Genomic DNA, 22,178 nt, shown 5'->3' with positions numbered 1-22,178 from the left:
GAGCTGTTTTCTCTTTATATATATACCTAGGGCAAAGTTTGACTGGTCCCAACTTGATACTCTACTTTGGCAAGAGATATGATTTGGCAGAGAGAGGACGTCACTAATGTTGTATAACTTGTGTCCAATCCCTTTTGCTACTTTTGCCAAAAAAAAAAAAAAAAAAAAAAAAAAAAAAAAAAAAAAAAAAATGTTAAACTTAACTAATCTAGAGACATACATAATACAAATAGAAAAGAGGAACTAGCTATTTTGCCGACTCTGATTAAAACATCTTACTTCATGCCTGCAAAATAGCATATTTATACAGAAATGGCTATTTTACCGGCGCCAGACATAGTAGTGAGTTTGTTGCCGGCGATGACGAATAGAAAATATGTTATTTTACTGGCAGCCAAGTCAGTAAACACTGTTTTGTTTACACATATGCAATTCAAATAATTGATTAATTTATTATTTCAAAACCAAGTTTAATTTAAACTGGCTTTTTTCAATTTTGAAGCTATGTGATTTACTTTGTTATATCAAGTTGTACTATATGTCTCAAATTTTCAACGTTTAGCTGTTTTCCCATTTAACTACTGGTATATCGGTATTCACGGTTTTTCTTTTATGTTGACAGTACACATTTTCATAGTAATAATTTTTCAAAATTTGTTAAATAACAAATTCACTACGTCTGTTGCTAGTGCCGGTTAAATAGCCATTCTATACATTGTATACATTTTTGCGCCTGTCCCAAGTCAGGAGCCTCTGGCCTTTGTTAGTCTTGTATTATTTTTAATTTAACTTCTTATGTACAATTTGGAGTTTATAAAATAGCGCTCATTATCACTGAACTAGTATACATATTTGTTTAGGGGCCAACTGAAGGACGCTTCCGGGTGCGGGAATTTCTCGCTACATTGAAGACCTGTTGGTGACCTCCTGTTGTTGTCTGCTTTATGGTCGGGTTGTTGTCTCTTTGACACATTACCCATTTCCATTCTCAATTTTATAGAAATAGACAGGCTGTTTTGCCGGCTTGAATTTAAATCAGGGCCGGCAAAATAGCAAATAAAAAAGAAAACAACGGAATGTAAACCTGTGATTCACTATATCTTGAAATCATGATTTTTTCAAGTATTTGTGTAGAAATAGGAAAGACAATATTTTTACATGTCATTTTACATATAATAGATGCAGAAATTTGCGGATTTTTTTGTCCCGGCATTGTGTACAAATTAAAACTCAACTTCCGGCATTTTCAGCCGCCACACTTCACAGGTAGAAAAAAAACCAGCGATTTCCTAATTGATTGAGTCTCACTAAACAAAATAATATCGTTTATTAAAAATATCACTATATCCTCTGTACGAAAATCCAAAAAGAGAGTGTGTCTGAAGTTTCAAGCAGCTTTTTCTATCCGAAAAGGACAATCAACAAACAGACTGGGACAGCTTTGTCTCAAGTCCATCTAAATGTTTATATTTTAGTCTTCACAGATTTTTCATTTAATTGCAAGTGTACGTTTGATAACTTATTTTAAGTTTATACAGAGCCAGAAATAAAGGCGTTGTCCAGTGCGTTTGAATGAGATGATTTTGAATTTAATGTCTTGTTTATGTTATTGACATTGTATAAAATGTGGTACATGTTTAATGTAAGCTTAACATTTTGGTTGGAACCCTAACTGAGGTATCTATATCTGTATATCCAACTTCTGTAAATGGATGAGTACTACACAGATTTCTTTCGGCTATTGTGTGACAGGTCCGGTTGGTCTGTGCACACAAGTTCAGCTTGCTGAGGAGTGCTGATTTAAACTCAGTTGTAGTTATCATGCACACTACCTAGTTCTCTAGATGGTTCCAATCTACTGCAGTGTGCATAAAAATAGAGTGTTTGAAGGGGTGTGGTCTTTCTGTTTGGAACTATGAGTGCTCGTTTGTTGTCACAGACTTGTTGGTCTATAATGTTCTTCATATGTTCTTAGTGATAACGTTGTTAAAAGTTGTTGCTCTAATTTGTTGTTTTGGTCTGTGAAATTATATAAGGTCGTCTGGTGGGAGCTCTAGTATCTTCCCCACAACGGCTTTGTAAAAGAAAATCAGTCGTTCCTGTTGACGTCTTGATTGTATTAAGGGAAGCTGAAGTTCTGATAGCATTTTTGTAATACATTGTAGATCCTTCATGTATTGATTAATAGTCTTTAAGTGATAACTTTAAACCCCAGTTACCTGTTTTCTCCATATGATGTACATGTATTATGTACATCTCACTTTTTTACCTCTTTTCTTACATCATAGAAAAACTGATTATCCAGAGATGCAACTAATCGTCGGACCTGCCAGACCTAAGGGGCAGAATTAATGCAAGTCTGGCAAAACTTGTTGCTGTGTAGGACCTGATTGCTGGCAATATTTTAGTCTGCTTGGGTCAGCCAAAACTTAATTCCCTGTCGGTCCCGGCAGAGTATTTTGTTTATGAAATTGTGATTTTACAACCACCTTGCATGATTAGAAAGAATAACATGCAAGGCCTCTATTACATAATAGAAATCGGGAGTTCAAACTGTTTTAATGATAAATAGTATAGCCTGACACAACTTCCAAATATCCTTCCTTAAAAAATAAAAAGTAAACCTTTTGCAGTATCAATTTCAGTTTTGAAATCTTATGTTTGACATCGTTAAATTAATTTATTGAAATATTTATATCAAACGCAGTTGATTAGTTGTAACAGAGAATACACACCATTGGTTTGAAAAATTATGTAACTTGACTTCCGTAGCAGAGTTCTTAAATATATGGGTCACTGAATATTTCAGATCGTCTGTTGTTTTGATGTCAAAGATTATTTTATTTTTTAAACTTTTCTTTCAAATATTAAAGTTTTAATCCAGAAAAAAGTAAAAACATTGGCTGACTGTACCTTAAGTTGAATATCTATATCCAAATTGAATTAATTAAAGCTGTTATCTATGATCACAAATTGAATGCTTTGTTTACAATTGTTGAAAGCCATGTGCTTTTTGGCGGGAAAATTCGGGAAACCCCTTATCAGGAAACAGTTACATTCCATTATTATTTATAAACAGTAAGAATTTCATTTTTATTAACTGCTAACATTTATTTTTTGAAAAATATACAATTTCTTGGGTTGAAACTGATAAAAACTTTTTATGCTCTACATCTAGGGGTGGGTACAATGGAAAAAAAAGGGGGGGGCTGTTTTTTTTTCTTCATAATATTACAAACATAGATCATTTTGAGTGAAAATATAGGTCTGGCAGAAATGTGGTGAGTCTGGCAAAACTTACCTTGTAGGCCCCAATGTCTGACAGGAAAAAAAAACTGTTTGCATCTCTGATTATCTTTTGGATTTCCTTAGACGTATAACCCTTAAGGATAAAGTTCTAAATATATACCTTTTATCTTGCCATAGCCTTTTTATCTTACTTAAATCTCAACAGTGTATTTTCAAATTGAGCTTTTCTCCCACCTTTTCGACACTTGGAAAAGAAAAGGTAGTCATGGTAGTTTACACACACAATTTTGTTTGTTTGGCAATTAAATAATTGTTTGTGTCTTTTGCATGTCAATTTCATTTCTGAAGAAGACAATATAAATATAACTTTAACAGCAAAACAGAAGATGGACATTGTGTTGCTTCATGTATGAAAATAAAGTGGCCTTTCATGATCATGTTTTTGTTTACCTTCAGAAATATAGAATGTCAGACAGCGAAGAAGAAGGTAGTGCATATTCAGGCTCGGCTCCAGGTAGTCCTGCTGGAAGTGGTAGTCCTCCTGGGAGTCCTGCAGGAAGTATAAGTGGTCCCGGGAGTCCAGCAGGAAGTGGAGGAGAAGAATTAAGTGGAGTAAGTATTACAGTCCCAAAGGAGGTCAAAGTATCCCAGTCCAAAATTAAAGGAGGTCATAGTGTCCCAGTCTCAAAGGAGGTCCAAGTATCACATTCCCAAATTAAAGGAGGTCATTGTATCCCAGTCCCAAAGTATCTCAGTCAAGATATTTCATCACAATTACAAATAAAGTATTAAACCAATGAATTGCAGTTGGTGGTTGATATTCTAATGTTTCATCTGTATTTGATCATTGATTTTGTCACACTTTTGTTTTCCACATTATTTGTATGTGTTTTGTACACTTTATAAAGTCTTGATTAGCATAATTACCAAGTAATATGTTTTGTGTGATTTACCTTATTACATGTATAAGATTCGTGGTGTTTGACATATGAAATTAATGTGACTGAAATACACTGACAAAATGGGAAAACAAATTTCATTGGTTGACATAACAATATCAGAACAGAAAGACGAATGGGGTATTGTCAGATCCTTTGTTGTGGAATATGTATATTTAGATAAGTTGTGTACACAGGTCTTTATTGTTTTAGGACTATGCATTAAAAACTTACGTGGGACTCGGGGAAAAGGCATAAGAAACATGACGAATTCTCACCTAAGCATATATTGAAGTAGTCATATACAGTGAAAATATAAACAAACTCACAATTTGCCTCTATAAATGGTTACCTCATTTTGAAATAGCCTTTTCTCGGTTCCATGTGTGTTTAAATGGAACACCCCATAGTATTTTCTGTATGTTGTAGGCAGAGGAAGATTTACCTCAGAAGAGAGTTAGGAAACAGCGAGTGGTCAGTGATGAAGAAGAGGATGAGGATGACTATGATTCCGAAGAAGATGAGGTAGGATTTGACAAAGATAATGAGTTAACCTTAAGGCCACTGATATAACAATGATACAAAAATCACAAAAAAAATAGTATAGTTATTTTAAAAAACGTATGTAGTAAAGGAAGGGGCATTAAGTTTTACCCCTGTACGTACGTCCCAAAGTATGATAATGTATTGTTTTGAACCTATCTATATAACATTATCTTGGTTGTATTTCTATTTTCATAAAATTGTAATTTGAACTTTATTTTGCATTTTTTCTGAAAGGACTATGCAGTAGATCGTCAAGCAAGTAAAAGGAAAAAGAGAAAGCCCAGAGCTGGTGGCTTCATTATCGAAGAAGCTGGTATGTGTTTTTACTTAGTTTTTGGCAAAATGGAATTTCTTATCTGTAACTTTTTTGAAATAATTTGTATCAAATATGCATATTTAAAACAACATTTTTTTTGTCTTTATGAAATTATACAACCAGTCATTTCTAGGACTAACCAAGTTTGTATCCTATAGTTCAGTGAGAATGAATATGAAACACAATGTGGGGTAAGACACATGTGGTAATATATGAAACAGAATGTGGGGTAAGACACATGTGGTAATATGCTACAACATATTGATAAATACAGGTCGTTGTTAAGAGGACATTTATAGAATTGAAACTGCAAATGGGCTTCAATATTTATAGAAAAATTGCGCTAAAACCCTAAAATGTTGTAAAAAATGCTCAACTTTAAATGTTAAGTGTCCCTCATTTTTGAAATGTATAATATTTATTAAGTAATGATATCTACCATTGAGAATAACTTTATATGGTGAGGCATTTGATATAATTATGATATCCTTTGATAGATGTGGATGATGAGGGTGACGAAGACGATGACGAGGAATGGGAAGATGGCGTGGATCAAACAATGATCGACAGACAATCCACGTATGGACCATCAGCTAGAGAAATCGATGAAAATCGTAGATATGAACAAATGATCAGGTAACTGTTGGTTATGATATTAATTTTTGAAGATGTATAGGTTCATCGCCCCGATATAGCCTTTCTGTGCTAATGCGGCTAATGCGGCGTAAAGCAAACAACAATCAATCAATGAATAGGTTCATTCTGAAATAAAATTTTTTTTACAAAACAGTTTTCTTACATATAAAATGTCTATTCTGACATTTAAAGTGTTTATTTAAAAACATTATTAACAATATTATATTTTATTTTAAATCCAAAGAACATTTTAGACATTATATAAAGCACAGTTGATAAAATTTGAACATCTCATAATTTTTTGCAAGTGTGATGCAGCGGCATTATAGGTTTCTCACGGTGTTGAAAACCTTTTTCATAAAGAGGGATGTACTCATTAGTAATTATATAATTTTAAACAGTAATTTACTTTTTTAAAAGTTGTAAAAATGACAATTTTACAACAGATATAGTAACTGGGAAGCAAGAAATAACTTTGATAATTCCTAATAAATGATCTGATCAAACTTCCTGTTAGTTCTTGATTTATTTATATTATCTTTCACTGGAATTCTAATTTGAAAAAAAGATCTTTTCTATGCAAGAATTAGTCTGATTACATATTGTGCAGAAACTTGTAACAAACCTTGTTTAAAAAAAGTAAATGCTATAGTTAGGAATCGACAACCTAGAGCTCATATCTATTTTAAAAAAAGCAAGATCAGAAATGTTATAAAATTAAGATATATTCATATATTGGTGTGTTTTTTTACAGTACTCAGCGAGAAGATGAGATTGAAGAATACTACAGACAGAAATATGGTGAGGGTTCAGCTAGCGCTAGATATGGAGAGGGAGAAGAAATGTCTGATGAAATTACACAGCAAGGATTGTTACCTGGTGTCAAGTAAGTTGACTACCAACATACACAGCTCAGGAGGTGTAATCAAATATTAATTTACCATATATAATAAAGTAGATAATTTAAAATAATTTAGAACTTCATGCTATGATTGACCTTCTGAACACTGAATGCAATATAATATACGACAAGAATGCTTGTGGCAGCCAATGGTAGTGGAGTCAGTTTCTTTATATGAAATCATCATCTGCTAGATTGGTTGGAAATTTTAAAATATCTCCAAAGAATATCTATCAAATTCTCATTCTAATTTTTCAGTATTTTATGAATCTTTGAATTTTTGAACAGAGATCCCAATTTGTGGTTAGTAAAATGTAGAATTGGTGAAGAAAGAACAACAGCCATACAAGTGATGAGAAAGTATATTGCTTATCAGTTTGAGGATGAGGTAGGATATGTGTAAAGGGAGACTAATCTTGTATGAAAGGGGAGGCTAATCTTGTATGTAAGGGGAGGCTAATATTTTTTGTAATGTATTTTAAGTAAGAAATGGTGTAAAAGGCGGACATTTTATACATGACAGTTCAAAAAAAATCTTTTGATACAGCATACTTTCTAATATATACCTGTTTTCAATGCAATATGCATTGTTTTTTGGTGTTTTTAAAAATTGATTCCCATTTAATTAAATTGCTAAAAGGCCAAAACAAATCACACTAGATCTGAAATTTTAAATCAGACCAACAGTTTTTCAAAACTAAATGATAAATTGTTGATCCAGAATCCTTAAAGAAAGTTTATTTTGAGAATACAATTAAATTATTGTTTTTATAAAGCTAAACTCATTAATCACTATTCCTTTTCTAGAATGATGAGATAAATTTCCTTTGAAAACAAGGATATTGAATATAATTTGTTTTTTATTTTGTTTGCAGCCACTTCAGATAAAGGCTGTAATATCTAAGGAGAGTTTAAAAGGTTATATCTATGTTGAGGCTTACAAACAGACCCATGTTAAACAAGCTATTGAAGGAATTGGTAATCTTAGGATGGGAATCTGGGCACAACAGGTAAGTCATCTATAGATATTTGTAAAATTCAGTTTATATTTGACTCAGGGTTTAAAAAGATAAAGAGGAGGGTTTTTCCAACTGTTTTCTGATTAATGCAGCAATACTAATTACTTAGATTACTATATAGTATTTTTTTGCGATGAATGTTAAAGGATGTTTGATTTTAATTTGTAGGACATAAGAATGTGTAATGTTTAATTTTAAATATTGAGTCCTCTAAATTCAACATTTTCATTTTGCATTTGTAAGGTTGCTTTTAACCTCTATACAAAGAGATTTCAGATTTCTATTCTTATTCTTTTAGTATTTTACTTTAACAAATAATGTTAAAATCAAAAATTATTCATAAAAGATATATTTAACATTTGCCAACATGTTTAAATAGATGGTTCCCATCAAAGAAATGACAGATGTTATGAAGATTGTGAAAGAGTCAGCTCAACTGAAACCAAGGTCATGGGTCAGATTGAAAAGAGGTGTGTTCAAAGATGACTTAGGTCAGGTAAGTCATTTTAACTTAAACCAAGGTCATAGTTCAAATTGATGAAAATTATATGCAAAGATTATTTGCCTCAAGTAAACCATCCAACTTGAACCAAGGTCACGTGATGGGTAAGATATCCATTTTGTTTTTTTAACGACCTTGACTTACCATGATGCTTTTGCATGGCCTGTTCCAATACTCATCAGTACCTAGAAACAATATATATATAACTTGGAGTGAGGGCTATACTGCATTCACCTTTGTCTATTTTTCTATTCTTATGTTCAACATGGATTTTCTTTCGACTTTTCTATTTAATAGCAGGATTTTATATTTGGTTCAGCAACTTTACAATGATGAGTTGTTACATGTAAGAGCTGAAGGAATCTGTTAGACACATTCTGTCAGTTTGCCATTACTTTGACTTATGATATGGGGATATTCTTAGCACATGAACATTTGCATTCTTGTTGAACTTTGGTTTTCCTAATGGTTAATTTGTAATTAAATTAAGCATTTGTTTATGCATAATAGATGTTATGACTTTAAAGATATAAATATTGTTTTACAGGTTGACTTTGTAGAGCCAGCACAGAATTATGTTCATCTGAAACTGATACCTAGAATAGACTACACAAAACCCAGAGGATTTGCTAAAACTAAAGATAATAATGTGAGTAAAAACACCCTGAAAATAAGATACCTATCAAAATACCCCACATTTCCTGACTTCAGTAAAGTTTTAAGACCTAGTTCATTTCTTTTGTAAATAACATATATTTTTATATCTTCATAATATATATTATATATATAAAAAAGATGTGGTATGATTGCCAATGAGACAAATCTCCACAATCCAAATCATATGACACAGAAATTAACAATTATAGGTCACTATGTCCTTTAACAATACGCCCATAAGTAAGTTTTAAGTCTAGATCCATAAATATTTTACAAGGTTTATAAAGCTGATGTGTTAGCAAGTAACATATTTCATTGTATTTATAGTACGTAAAAAAACACTTATTTTTCATGTATTTCTGGATGTCAATCTAATTTATGACATTTTTGTCAGTGGACACATTATCTTTGGAAAATACAGAGCTTACTGTTTTGGTACTTATTATTTCATATTATAAATTATACAGCAAGCTGAGAAAAGAAAAAAGAAGAGAAGACCTGCACAGAAACTATTTGATCCTGATGCTATCAGGTAACAATTTTACATATTTATAATTAAGTTATCTTTTATGATCTTTGATCATCTGTAAAATTTCAAGTTATTTTATTTACAAAATTTACTATTATATCCTTAATCACAGTGCATCACTTGAGATGGAATAAATTGCATTAACATGATAAATGTTACACAATATTATATTTTGATGAACTGTTTCACCATCGATTCTGATGAATGTTGTAAGTGATTAAAATGAGAAAAATATTCGGGAAAAAAATGCTGAAAAGAATTGATAGTGTTATAAGAAAATAAAATTTATTTGTTTGTGTATTTTTTACATATATTTAATGTTCAATTTACAGGGGTATCGGAGGGGAAATAACTCAAGATGGAGACTTTTTGGTGTTTGAGAATAACAGATACAGCAGAAAAGGATTCCTCTTCAAGAACTTTATAATGTCTGCTATTGTAAGTTTTTTTTTATGTCTGTTAAGTCTGGTATACACAAAAGTTATAATGTCTGCTATTTTAAGTTTTCCTTATGTCTGTTAAGTCTAGCTGACAAAACTTTATAATGTCTACTAACATAAGTTTCCAAATCTGTTTTAAAAAAATTACATAGACTGTATATGTTATAAAAATAAGTTCAACCACAAATATTCAATAATGAACAAGGAAAGATAACTCAAAATTTAAATATATGAAATTGCTTAATCCAATCCAATGTTTAATTTTAAGTTCATATTGCAAACTGAAAGCAATCTCTTCCCTTCAGGCTTCAATGCTCACACACACTAAGTTTCAATAAAATTAATTAAGTAAAAAAAGATAAAATTGTAAATTATAGATAAATATGCAATCCTACTTGTACTTGATAAGGAAAGGTAAGTAACATACAAACCATTATAACTGATGTTTACAAATAATATTGTTTTCATCTCGTATACCAATAGTTTAAAACAATTTACTATTTACATTGTACTTACAGATAGCAGAGGGTGTTAAGCCAACACTTAATGAATTAGAAAAGTTTGAAGACCAACCTGATGGTGTTGATGTAGAATGTATCCTTAAACTTACAATTCCTAAATAATATTATTATTTGTGAAGAGTAGCTATGTACTGATCTGTATGCCTGTCTAATTTAAACCCCTTCCTTTCAGCTACTATTCTGGAAGCACATTTCAGCTTCTTTTTCAAACAATTTCATTTTATGTCCAATTTATGGGCATTATGTTTTCTTGTCTGTGCGTACGTCCGTCCTTTTGTTAGTTTGTTCGTTTCAGGTTAAAGTTTTTGGTGTACTGGGGACCATTCTTGTTATGTTTTATAATTGTTTTGCAACTTTTTTTATGCCCTTCCTACAAAACTGTGAATTTCAGACATTTATTTACTGTAACTGGTTGTTATTTAGAGTTGACATGTGGGAAGGATACTTTATACCCTCCTTCAAACAAATATTGAAACCACATTCAACATTGAATTAAAAATGGACCTTAACTTATAAAAAGTGATACAGGAGAAGCCAGCAGGAGAGGTAACCCATAACTTCATCCCTGGTGATGTAGTGGAGGTCAGTGAAGGTGAATTGGTCCATCTACAGGGAAAGATCATCAGTATTGACGGTAATAAGATTACTATGTTACCAAAACATGAAGATCTGAAGGATCCACTGGAGTTCCAGGCTAGTGAACTGAAGAAACACTTTAAGATGGGGGATCATGTCAAAGTTATACAGGGACGATTTGAGGGAGACACAGGACTTATCGTCAGAGTGGAGGATAATATGGTGGTCTTGTTTTCTGATCTGACCATGCATGAGGTATAGTATTTTTAAGTCAAAAATCATTTGTAAATATTAACCTAACAGTATCTGATAAACTAGGTCCACACGTATTCTTACAAATGTTGATTAAATTTTATTTTCATCTTTGTCAACAAATGCAAAATTTAGGCCTGCGGTTTCTAGTAACAGCAGCTACCGCAATTTGTTAAAGTTTGTGATTAGGTCAGTTTAACATGTTTAAGGGGAACCATTAATGGTACGTCAATAATACTTCATATGCACTTATATAACCACTTTCATGGACTTGATATGGCCCCATCCCTTCATTATGGTTCATTGAAATTTTTTCATAATTTTGCATGAGTTTACAATTTAAAGTTTGTGTTTATGTCATTTTTAAGCAAACCAGTTATAATGAGTCAAGTATATTTGGTGTGAAGTTTAGTTAAATAAGAATTTCTCGTTTCTGTAGAGGTTGTTTGGCCCTACACATTCAGTCATGGTTCATTAACTAAAAAAGTTTTCCATTGTTTACATATCAAAGTAATGCCAATTTTAGCACTCTTTGCTATTTCATAGTGGCCAATTCTTTTGGTGGAAGAGGCCTGAGTACACAGAAGAGAACCACCAACATTTCGCAAGAAAACTCAGAATTATTGTCAATTAATTAAGATTAAAAATGAAAATATCTTGCCGCAGTGGCTCTGGTGAAAAGAAAGAAAATTATGAAATTTAAACATTGATTGTTGTCATCTATTGGACCTATGATTTCTTATTATGCAATATGGGGTTTTCTCATTGTTGAAGATGTACTGCTACAGTCAGCTGTTAATTGTTTGCATCTATGTCCTTTTGTCTTAATGAATAGCTCTCTCTTCAGCAATCCTACCACATCTCCTTGTTTTATATAACAAATTATAAAGTCAGCTTTTCATTTATTTATGATGTCATTTTACAGCTGAAGGTCTTACCTAAAGATTTACAGCTTTGTGCAGACATGGCAACTGGTGTGGATTCTTTGGGACAGTTCCAGTTTGGTGATTTAGTCATGCTTGAGTGAGTATATTATTTAATTTAACAACAGAGGTTCATTCTATGAGTGGGTTTTAAATTTGCAAAGAGAGTTAATATGTAGACATATTCTGTTCACTCATCTCTCAAAAATTTTAAGATTGTATGTTACAAAGCAATGTTTAATTAATTTGAGACTTTCAAGTATTTTCACACATGAGATTTTTGTAAAAAAAATTGGTTTGTCTTATTTAGGTTGTATTGCATGGTAAAAGATTTTTCATTATAGAAGGTATGAATTAAATATGCTGTCAGAAGTAAATAATTTAAAAAATACTCTGAAAGTAAACATTACAGTGTAAATTGTTGTTTTGTTTCAGTCCACAAACAGTAGGTTGTATTGTAAGATTGGAGAAAGAGAATTTCCAGGTTCTAAACATGCACAATAAGGTATGTATATAGAATGAAGCAAATTTCTTTAATTCAAATACAAAGAGTAAATTTTCTTTTCTAAATCTATTCCTGTATTGAGAAGAAACAAATTGAACACAATTTATGTTTGTGTTAAGTCAATTAACAATTTATCATTGTACAGATACTTTGAAATGAGTTTCCACAATGAAAAAAAAAAAAATCAGAAAAACTTATAGTAGAGTCCACCATTTCCCAATTTGTGATTTAGCTTACATACACATTTCTATTTCAGGTGATCAATGTAAAGCCAGCTTCTATAACACGCAAGAAGGACACAAAGCATGCTGTAGCCCTCGATTCAGAGAACAACAATGTACAAGTCAAAGATATTGTTAAAGTTATTGATGGACCACATTCAGTATGTTTGGCAATTAATAAAGCTTTTATCTGGTGAAATTTCATCAAAAACATTAAACACAATATAATGACACTACTAACATTTCACAACTAAAATGACAAAAACATCATAACACAACATAAACATGATGGTTGGATAGCCATCTCATTAGTGATCATATTGCTTCTTATTTTTATAATGAACCTCCATAGACCATAAACCAACCAGTAATTGAAATAATGGAAATAGAATGTAGGGCACTCAAAACTCATTTTATGGATATTTTACGTAATTTAAGATTATACACACATTAGATAAGCATACTGACTATTTCCCATCAGTAATAAATGGAAACGATTTTGAAGATAAGAATAATCCAGTCCTGAAACTTTCTGTTAGCTCTGAGCTAGATGAAAACTCAAACATGATAAACCTTAGATCAAAACAGACCTGATATCTAAATGCTCCAAGGCTGATCACTACCTTTTTGATACACAAAATATAGTGCATTGATCATAACATTCTATACATCCTATCCATGAACATTTCCAGACTTTTATCAAAGTAATATATGCTCAGATATTCAAAACACAAAATAATGTTACACTTGTCAAAAAAAAGGTGCAGGAATTTAATATCTGTTCTAAAAAAAGAAATTATGTTATTGTTAACCTCATCTTAAAAAATTGGAGTTATCTTCCTTTGTCTAGAATAGCTGTTAAATCAAACTAGAACACACCCGTGAAATCACGACATATACAGCTTGTGAACTGTTGTAGGATGATTTTTATGCCCCACCTACGATAGTAGAGGGGCATTATGTTTTCTGGTCTGTGCGTCCGTTCGTTCGTTCGTCCGTCCGTCTGTTCGTTCGTTCGTTCGTTCGTCCGTTCGTTCGTCCGTCTGTCCCGCTTCAGGTTAAAGTTTTTGGTCAAGGTAGTTTTTGATGAAGTTGAAGTCCAATCAACTTGAAACTTAGTATACATGTGCCCTATGATATGATCTTTCTAATTTAAATGCCAAATTAGAGTTTTGACCCCAATTTTACGGTTCACTGAACATAGAAAATGATAGTGCAAATTTCAGGTTAAAGTTTTTGGTCAAGGTAGTTTTTGATGAAGTTGAAGTCCAATCAACTTGAAACTTAGTATACATGTGCCCTATGATATGATCTTTCTAATTTAAATGCCAAATTAGAGTTTTGACCCCAATTTTACGGTTCACTGAACATAGAAAATGATAGTGCAAATTTCAGGTTAAAGTTTTTGGCTTCAGGTTAAAGTTTTTGGTCAAGGTAGTTTTTGATGAAGTTGAAGTCCAATCAACTTGAAACTTAGTATACATGTGCCCTATGATATGATCTTTCTAATTTAAATGCCAAATTAGAGTTTTGACCCCAATTTTACGGTTCACTGAACATAGAAAATGATAGTGCAAATTTCAGGTTAAAGTTTTTGGCTTCAGGTTAAAGTTTTTGGTCAAGGTAGTTTTTGATAAAGTAGAAGTCCAATCAACTTGAAACTTAATATACATGTTCCCTTTGATAAGATCATTCTAATTTTAATGCCAAATTAGAGAATTTATTCCAATTTCACAGTCCTTTAAACATAGAAAATGATAGTGTGAGTGGGGCATCCGTGTACTGTGGACACATTCTTGTTTGTAATAGATATTATGTATGGAGAATTTCATAAAAGGTATCAAAAGCCCTCTCTGTTTTTCCAAAGTCCGATATTTGTTTCCTTTCTGTTAAGTTCAATTATTTTCTGTTTCTAGCCTCGGACCACAATTATTCTTCTCCTTTGCTGCATATAGACAATGCATCTTTTGGTAAAAGTCAAACTAAATAAAAAATTTGCACTGTTCAAACATGAAATAAATGTAACTGCTTATATATAATAGACCATTATTAGTCTAATAAAATATGCTTCTAGGACAATCCATCATTGCTTTTTCTTTTGAGAGCCTAATTAACATGCCAAAGGTAGGATATGAATCTTGTATAAAAGATTAAGACCGACTTAGGATAATTTGAGGGGTGGTCGGAGGGGTTCCTGATCCAATCCCGGGCTTAAAAACATGAAATCCCGAGATGCAGAATTTAAAGAAATTCATATCCTGAAATCGAAAAATATTTTCCAGGATCCCGTAAGGATATATCTCCAAATCCCGAGCTTAAAAACACCCGATTCTGACATCCCGAAAAAGGTCCTGCCTCCCTCTAATCTCTACCCTACTTTTATTTTTGCCAAATCACCACTTCCACTTTCAACAATGAATTGTTATGCCCCATTTATGGGCATTATGTTTTCTAGTCTGTGCATCCATGCATTCGTTTGTTCATACATCTGTTCGTCCGTCCATCTGTCCTGCTTCAGGTTAAAGTTAATGGTCAAGGTAGTTTTTGATGAAGTTGAAGTCCAATTAACTCGAAACTTAGTAAATATAGTGCTGATGTGGCATACGTGTACTATGGACACATTCTTGTTTCCACATGTTTTACTTATTCTAATATATATGCAACTGGTATGACCCCTTAAATAGTAAACATTTCAAAGAATACAGTAGACAGAATACAGAGGGTCTCTATATATTAAAGTAGTATAATCGTAGTCTACATGTAGATAAATGCGAAAAATAATTGTCCTCTCTAAGGAGGTATAATAGTTGTGGTTCTTGCGATCTAAACACCATGATATGGAGAACGCTCTGATTGGCATATTTATTTTTCATTTTTGTTCTCTATCATACAATTGGTTATACTTGTGCATGTTTCAAACCGGAAGTCTTATATATGACTAAAAGTTAGTCTGATGTTGGAATCACTATCCAGACTGCTTTTCTGTCGTTTTTCTCCAAAAATAACTCAATCTGAATAATCATAAGAATGGAAGACAAATGCGACTATGTATGTTACTTATAGAACACAGAGTCATGATGATTCATTTATCCTTGGAGGAAGAGAAGAGACACACAAACTGAGGTCTTCTCATTTAAAAGTAAAGATACAACCAATGCAATATTTAATTTTACTTCCAACTGATAATTTGAAGCAATCTTAACTGGTTAGTGCTTTCAAGCACTGTGATTACTTTTTACTTGAGACTTGATGACTATCTTATCAACTGATTGAACATTGACACAAGTTATTTAATTAAATCATTTACTATTTGTGGCAGAAGCTGATCAAGACAGAGAAAAGTTATTTAAGTACAATTCTGCTCAAATTATATAGATGATGACAGGCTTTGAACAATGAATACCGGTACATTTATCAATTTATTTTTGAATATTATGATGCAACATCTGGTTTGCTTGACCTTTCAAATTTTTTATATGTTTAAACCTTTTTTACTTGTAGGGTAGATCAGGAGAAATTAAACATTTATACAGAAGCTTTGCTTTTCTGTTGTCAAGGATGATGACAGAAAATGGAGGCTACTTTGTATGTAGGACAAGACATCTTGTTTTGGCAGGTGGTTCCAAGGTAATTCATTTAACAGAACTCAATACATTCATGTTGTAAGAATTAACCAATATGTAATATTGTGCTTTTGAAGTTTAAAGTGATAGAATTATGCAATTTTCTATGCTTTCATAGCTTTACTTCGATTTAATGTTTACATGTTAAATTGATAACATTATGAATACAATTACTTTGGATCTGTGAAGGGAAGTAATTTTTATTGCTATGCATTTTTTACATTATATTAAATACTTTATTTCATGTAATGGTGGATAAACTTGAAACTGAAATGTATCAGGTTTATGGCAGCTTTGATATAAAATGGCTTAAAGGATATTATAACTGAATTATTTATTAATTTCTTAGTTTGCTATGCAGATTTAATGTTACATTATTTCTATTTATCTCCAGACAAACACAGGATCATTAAGTGTTACTGGATTCTCACCAATGTCACCCCGTTTGTCCAGCCCTGCCCACCCAGACAGTGGTGGAGGTGGTGCTCCAAGTATGGGAAGAGGAGGTGGAGGAGGAGCGGGAGCAGGAAGAGGTGGTTTGACAAAAAGGGACAAAGAACTGATAGGACAGACAGTTAGGATTATACAGGGTCCATTCAAAGGTTAGTCTTTCTATATCTTTTGTTAGAATTAATTTATTGTTGCTTGAGTGTATTCTCTATTTACAATTATTTGGCATATTCTGGATGAGAACAAATGATATCATTTATGAAAAATCTGATTAAATCCTTTAAACTCTTGAAAAATATCTTTTTAAAGATGTGGAACAGAAAATAATAAGATTATGTATGATTGTTTACAGGTTATATTGGTATTGTGAAAGATGCCACGGAATCCACAGCTAGAGTGGAGCTACATTCCAGTTGTAAAACAATATCGGTGGATAAAAATCGTCTGGCATCACTCACGTATGTAACATTAATAGTAAATGTTTCCTCTTTGATGACAAAATTTGACTGGCATTTGTCAAACATGGCAAAAGCTACACATCCAAAATCAAAGTGCCGCCATATTTGTTTGATTAGAAAAATAATTGAGATGTCCAATATAAAAAAAAAGTACACAAATCTTCTTATCTTCTCTTATGTACATATCTTGCTTGTTACTCATTTAAATAAATCTTCTTATTGTAATAAGTTTCTAATTTTTCATAAAATTCTGTTTAGTTAATAAAATACAAGCAGTCAGTATCTATTGAAGTCAATACATAACAGGCAAATATTTAAGATATCAAAAATTGTTTGAAACTGTGTACAAGTTTATTTGAAGGTAGAATACCCGAAAACTTTCATTATATTGAATTATTTCTTTACAGAGGCGGCAGACCAAAAGATGGTTCTACATCTGCCTATGGCAGGACACCTGTCTATGGTGGACAGACACCTATGTATGGATCTCGTACTCCCATGTACGGCTCACAGACACCATTACATGATGGATCACGCACACCTCATTATGGTAGTCAGACGCCCTCTCATGAACCAGGAAATCGTACTCCAGGACAAAGTGCTTGGGATCCAGCTAACCCCAACACACCAGCTAGGTAAACAAACTATGTTTATAAATGAGATTAAGATTGTAATGTTATAAGATGATTTACAAAATATAATCAAAATATGGTCATGAATCCTTATCAATATTTTATAGTATCAGAGTTGGTCTTAATATCAATATATATTACATGATTTAAACTTTTGAAGATTAACAATGGAAGCTAATGGTGGATTGTTTTATAACACTAAATCCCCAATAAATTTGACAAAAGCAAATATGCAGTGCTTTTATTGCTGTTCTATGTTTCAAAGACACTACTTCGACTCAGTAAATGCTTATAGGTCACTGCTTATAGGTGACTGTTAGTTTGTGCAGAATCAAAGGTTTGTTTCATACTTGTACAGTCCAATTCGTAGTTTAACTTTGAGTCATTTTACACAACAAAACCTCAGTTAAATGAAGCAAATTTTGTCTTTTTCAGACAAAATGATTTTGACTACAATTTTGAATCGCCATCACCAGGGAATTTTGACACCCCTAATCCAGGCACTCCTGGTTACCCAGCTGACACACCCAGTCCGATCGGAGGACCCTTTACACCACAGACACCAGGAACAAGTTATTCTCCCTATGGGGGACAGTCATCGGCTTCTCCAGGGAGCTATCATTGTAAGTACTTGGGTCATCTGTTTATAAGGTTGATAAACAATCCTTCTGTGCACAAACAGTAGACTATATCAAATCTTTCTCTAAAGGAATAATAATGTAATTGTAAGTTAATAATTTTAATTATTGGAAATTCTGTTTATTATAGAAGGAACCTCTTATAGAATTATTTAAGATTGGTCACTCTATATTATTAATGTACTTAGAAAAGGTCATGATATTCTATAATTAATTTTGAACAACAATTCAAGATGAGGAAACTTGTGAAATAAGTGTTTCAAATTGACTGCAGGATCTTGTTATATAAAATGAGATGTGGGGTATACACCAATGAATTAACATATGTTAGCAAGATACATACAGTCTTCAACAATAGACATGTGATATATATCAAGCTCTAAATCATTCTGAGTGTATAAAAGTTAGATTAAATTCATAAGAAACAATCAAAGATTAGCCAATGTTCATATATGCACCAAAAAAAAAGGGGGGCGAAAAATACCAGAGGAACATTCAAAATCATAAATAGAAAAATAAACTGACAACGCCATGGCTAAAAAAGAAAAAGACAGACTAACAATAGAATACCTTGCTTACCCTAATTTGTCATATTGAATTACCCTAAGAAATAATGACTGCTATTTGATAGTTTTTGTGTAAAATTTTGAACCACTTACATTTATTGAATTTTGATTATTTTATATATAATAGCAAACATATGATATTGTAGCACCTAGTCCTGCTGGTGGAGGTTTCGGTGGAAGCTCACCAAGTCCATTAGGGTACCAGACATCCCCATCCCCTGGCTTCAATGCTGGAACCCCCTCACCTATGGGGTACAGTCCTATGACACCAGGGGCACCTTATACCCCACAGACACCTGGAATGTTTATGGATCATGGTATGGCAGACTGGCACACCACAGAGATAGAAGTGAAGATCAAGGAAACACATGATGATACAAATCTTATATTCCAGAAAGGACAAATTCGTAGTGTTTCGGTAAGTTATATTCCAGAAAGGACAAATCAGAAGTGTTTCTGTAAGTTATATTCCAGAAAAGACAAATCAGAAGTGTTTCGGTAAGTTATATTCCAGAAAAGATACTGTAAATTCAAAATCATTGCCTGCATTTATTATTGCCATTTTTCACAAATTGACAAAAATGTGAGTCTTATTATTGCGATTACGAAAAAAAATCTGCATAAAGATATTTAATTTAGTTATCAGAAAATTCACTTGTCAAAATAGTCACAAATATTTTTATTGATATTTATTGAACAAAAGATTCTGACTTTTTATGAACATTTTAGCATATTACTGATTTTTAAGAATTATCACCCTTAAACACATGCATAGAAGAATTTTCCTAAAAAAATTAGGTACTAGTTTCAAAGAATCACATTACATTGAAATGCTAAAGTTTTAAAATATGTTCCTGATGTAATGATGTGGTGTTTTACTTTTCAGGGAGGGATGTGTTCAGTATATGTGACAGAGCAGGATAAGGTCATTAACATAGCATCAGAACATTTAGAACCAATACCACCAGAAGTTGGAGATAAGGTAATGTACTTCCTTTGTTACTTTTTTTTGGTGGTGACCACAAATTATTCCATACTTGGTAAAAGATATGGTAGAAAATTTATACCCTAAAATTAGTTTAAAAAGAAAAAATGAACAGATCTGGAAAACTATGTATGTGAGACATTCATGACACAGTTTGTATGCCATGATTGTTTCTAGAAAATTTGAGAAGATGATATCAAAGATTTAAAATGTAAATCTGAAGAAAACAATGTGACATACATATCTATGTAGGTGAGGATTTGAGAAATACTCAGGAGATTTCTTGTGTCATAGATTAAACAACTTTTATATTTGTATATTGTATATTTATTACAGGCTAAAGTGATAACTGGTGATGAGAGAGAGACTGTAGGAACATTGCTCAGTATTGACAGTGGAGAAGGTGTATTGAAAACAGAGGACTCACAGATCAAAATGTTACCCTTACGATATCTTTGTAAAGCTTCCGGTCATTGAAGATCGTTACCGTAGCAATATATATGTAAAGCTTCTGGTCATTGAGTAACACGCCAATCATGTACAGTGAAATAACATAAATTATTCATATGAATATTTGTAATATAAGGAATTACTGAAGTTTAAAGAGTTGAATGTGGGTTAACTATTCGAACATCAGATTCTGCTTCTTTATGTACTATGTGTTAGCTTGAACAGAAAGATTAGTAGTAAACATACTGTATAATATTTCACACTAGAAATTCAGTTTGTAAAACTCCATCCTTGAAGGTCATTAAATGTCATAACCATTTACTGGAATTGCTTGATTTTGGGAATAGAAATCATCTTATATCTACACAATTGACATGTTTAAGTATGCTTTTTATACCAACTCATTTCACCTTTTTCACTTTTTTAAGGCAGTAATTATGTCTGATGTGTTATAGCAGAGAACAGTTAAGTTGTAGTGGAAGGTCGAACTACATATATCTATGTACTTGCATCTATTTTATTGGTGTAAGTTTTAAGCCATCAATCAATCAGTCATGAATAATTTGATTAGTTCTCAAGATAAATGTTGATATATATGATATATGGGTAGATAAGGACATGAAAATTGAATTTTGAAATGAGGTATGCATTATATAGGATCTTGATAAGTGACATTTTTATATTAGTATAATGTCAAGGACATGGAAAATGATTTCATACTTTGTAAATAGAACATCTTATTTTACCAAAATGTTTGAAATAAGTATTTGTTTTGTTGGAAGTGCTTATTATGTAAGTTATGTCTTGGGAATAAAGATTATTTCCAGTTTACTTGTCATTTTTTCTATGAAAATATAATAAGAGTGCACACACTTTAAGTAATTGACTTGTCTGCTTTTCGACGATTGAAAGTCTTAAAGGTTTTACAAGAAGTATCATATAAAATTGACATGATCAAGTTCAGATAAACACTGCCAGACTGACATGTAAACCTTACAATCATTCCATACATCAAGTATAGTTGACCATTCTTTATAGTATCCAAGGAACTTACCAAACCACAGAAACTTTATAATGAGGATGACACAAATGAGACGTGCAAGACATGTACACCTTACAATTATCATCTGACCAAATAATGTTGATCTATTGCTTAAACATGTATAATCCAAGAACATACCATACCATGGAGACTTAATACTGACCATGTCACATGAAAATGAGGTTTTGATCAAATGCGAACTGCAAACCAGACATGTACACCTTACAATTATCATTTGACCAAATAATGTTGATCTATTGCTTATAGTATCTAAGAAACAGACCATACCATGAATACTTAATATAGTCCAATGAAATGAAAATGAGGTCAAGGTAAGATGATACCTGCCACACATACACCTTACAATCATTACATGCACCAAATATAGTTCATGTGGGTGAGTGAAAATTATTGTGCGAGGTTTTAATGATATTCAAGTAGTATATTCTTAAATTTCTCAAAACTATTTATTGGTTACATAAAGCTAAGTGCGAATGGAGAGATAGACAGCAATATATTACAAGTTTTGACAAATAAATAAAAAAGATAGATATAGGTCAAATCAAAGATAGAATTCAGAAATTAGTAATTCAGAATACTGTG

General features: G+C 32.1%; 1 protein-coding gene across 2 annotated transcripts; it reads left to right on the top strand.

The window, feature by feature from the left end:
* Positions 1-1,157: 1,157 nt before the first annotated feature.
* On the top strand, positions 1,158-21,360 carry LOC143082319 (transcription elongation factor SPT5-like). 2 transcript variants are annotated; one of them, XR_012980342.1, is made up of 25 exons: positions 1,158-1,266; positions 3,706-3,861; positions 4,617-4,712; positions 4,968-5,046; positions 5,547-5,685; positions 6,440-6,571; positions 6,875-6,974; positions 7,462-7,596; positions 7,985-8,101; positions 8,655-8,756; positions 9,232-9,296; positions 9,626-9,731; positions 10,252-10,327; positions 10,775-11,085; positions 12,008-12,105; positions 12,441-12,510; positions 12,767-12,892; positions 16,233-16,358; positions 16,749-16,956; positions 17,157-17,262; positions 17,670-17,897; positions 18,330-18,517; positions 19,245-19,556; positions 19,985-20,080; positions 20,420-21,024. XR_012980342.1 is itself a non-coding variant. In XM_076257967.1 (25 exons), the coding sequence occupies exons 2-25, from the start codon at positions 3,715-3,717 to the stop codon at positions 20,558-20,560; spliced, it is 3,264 nt and encodes a 1,087-aa protein (XP_076114082.1). In that variant the 5' UTR covers positions 1,158-1,266; positions 3,706-3,714; the 3' UTR covers positions 20,561-21,360. The 2 variants fall into 2 exon arrangements, 1 of the variants encoding a protein (XP_076114082.1); XM_076257967.1 differs by having other exon boundaries at positions 19,245-19,516; positions 20,420-21,360.
* The last annotated feature ends 818 nt before the right edge of the window (positions 21,361-22,178 follow it).

This window comes from Mytilus galloprovincialis, chromosome 7 (assembly GCF_965363235.1).
Source record: "Mytilus galloprovincialis chromosome 7, xbMytGall1.hap1.1, whole genome shotgun sequence".
Lineage (NCBI taxonomy): Eukaryota > Metazoa > Mollusca > Bivalvia > Mytilida > Mytilidae > Mytilus > Mytilus galloprovincialis.
Note: the sequence above shows the minus strand (reverse complement) of the source record. Positions and strands in the feature narration are given on the sequence as shown.

Excerpts from the sequence above, each read along its gene's own strand:
- LOC143082319 (XM_076257967.1), top strand. The coding sequence starts at position 3,715 with ATGTCAGACAGCGAAGAAGAAGGTAGTGCATATTCAGGCTCGGCTCCA. Across the intron at positions 3,862-4,616 it reads GAGGAGAAGAATTAAGTGGA|GCAGAGGAAGATTTACCTCA; the intron begins GTAAGTATTACA and ends TGTATGTTGTAG. Across the intron at positions 18,518-19,244 it reads TTCTCCAGGGAGCTATCATT|CACCTAGTCCTGCTGGTGGA; the intron begins GTAAGTACTTGG and ends ATGATATTGTAG.